At 36.7% G+C, this 1,800-nt stretch overlaps 1 protein-coding gene across 1 annotated transcript; it reads right to left on the bottom strand.

The window, feature by feature from the left end:
* Positions 1–5: 5 nt before the first annotated feature.
* Positions 6–1,490, bottom strand: LOC111389214 (histone-lysine N-methyltransferase, H3 lysine-9 specific SUVH1-like; the record flags this gene model as incomplete). Its single annotated transcript, XM_023014103.1, has 2 exons — positions 1,381–1,490; positions 6–932 (listed from the first exon to the last, which is right to left on the bottom strand). A coding segment is annotated over exon 2 (714 nt), but the record flags the coding sequence as incomplete, so codon positions are not given.
* Positions 1,491–1,800: the final 310 nt, after the last annotated feature.

Here is a 1,800-nt window from a genome sequence, read left to right as displayed (position 1 = left end):
AGTGCACCAGCTTTCAGGTCCGGTCGTCTAGCAACTCCAGAAGAAAAATCCTTAGCTTCTTCAAGCTGGGTTAGCCTTCTCCGAAACAAATCATAGGCCAACAGTATAGTATCAACTGTCTCTGTGTTGCCATTAGCTCTTCTGTAATCATCAAATTCCATAAGCTTGAATGATGTCAAGAAGCTATTAACAAGAGATTCAACATCTAGTTCATCACCATGATCAACTCTCCTCTTCCTACCCTTGCGTTTCCCAGAATAACTGACATCATCCAAATCAGCAGAATTCAAACCAACCTCACCCGCATGCGGGTCACTCTGGTAGTCACTGTAACTATCGCCCTCCACACCTAAAGATCCCGACCTTTGACCTTTGGAGGCCCTCTTAGACCTCCCCATGCCCCCATTGGCTTGGGGTGTTGGTGTTCTAAATGAATTCAATGGAACAGGGGCCGGTATATCATTGCCAAAACTGAAGTTCGCTGTCTGTTGAGAATCATTTGGAACCATAAAAGGGTAAAATGGCCGGACACCAGTTGGGAAGGGACCGGTAGGTGGAACACACACAAATGGTGTGGACTGAGGGGTTGAAGCTGAAGACATGCCGGGTTGGGTTGGAAACCGTGGGGCAAGACATCTTAATGGCCTGACATCCAAAACCCTAGACCTGTCAATTGACCCAGGTGGAGGACTTGCCTCTGAATCCAAACCTTGATCCATTTTAAAGCTACACAACACTCTTGCTACAAGTTCTAATGAAAGCAAAATCGGAATTAAATTACCTACAGAAGCAACAACTCTCTTTTCTCCGATTATATATTAACAAAACCCTACAATCTAACTAAAATATTAACAACATGATAATAATTACATCAAGCTTACAAAGAAACCATAGGTCAAGGGACTGAAGGTCCCGAATTAAACATCTTCTCCCTACAACACGAAAATAGATATAATCAGAAAATTCAATGAAAATCAAAGTAAACAACAAATCTTTGAAGCAATGAACAGCAAAGCACTATCTTTCAGTTAAAGCTAAAAAGCCTCATTAGAAAATTTTACAAGAAATAACATAAACGTGTATATTTTTAAAAAGGGCTAAAAAAAATCTTGATGAGTAACTGAAGAATCAAAAAGGTCCCCCAAAAATTAAAAAAAAAAGAAAAAAAAGACCTACTTCTAATGGGAAAAATGGTAAGAAAAATTCGACCGAAAATCAACTTCTTAAAAAGTAAGATCTCAAAAGGATACAGAAATTTTAAAAAGTGAAGAATCAAGAAGATGAAAATTCTCTACTGTTTTTCTTCTACATCACCGACCAGAACCTTTTAATTCGCTAAAAGATGTAAAATAGATCTTGGAATGGAAAATGGAAAAATACCTCTGGGGGTTTAGAGAGAGAAAGTAGAGAAGTGTGGAGCTTCTGTCTGTGTGCAGGGTCCTTGAGTGAATGGTGTGTTCTGTGCATTTCGAGTGTTGTAATAATCACTAATTCTCTGTTCGCATTCCTAAAACGATGTCGTAAGCTGCATGAAACGGCTGTTTCATGATACGGTGTCACGCGCTAATAATTTTGAGGGAAAAAAGGTAACAGATAATAATTTTATCAAGCCATATAAATCTCATAAAAAGAAATAATGATATGGCATTTAAATCGCTTTAATCATTTGTCATCTTAATTATCATATTATATGGTTTTGAGCCATATTTTTAAAAAATATATATTTTTAAATAGTGATTTGACATTATTTTAATTACACATTTTTCAATAAAATAATATTATACATAAATTCAAAAAAAA

The sequence above is a fragment of the Olea europaea genome, unplaced genomic scaffold (assembly GCF_002742605.1).
Source record: "Olea europaea var. sylvestris unplaced genomic scaffold, O_europaea_v1 scaffold5703, whole genome shotgun sequence".
NCBI lineage: Eukaryota > Viridiplantae > Streptophyta > Magnoliopsida > Lamiales > Oleaceae > Olea > Olea europaea.
This window is presented reverse-complemented; position numbering and strand designations above follow the sequence as displayed.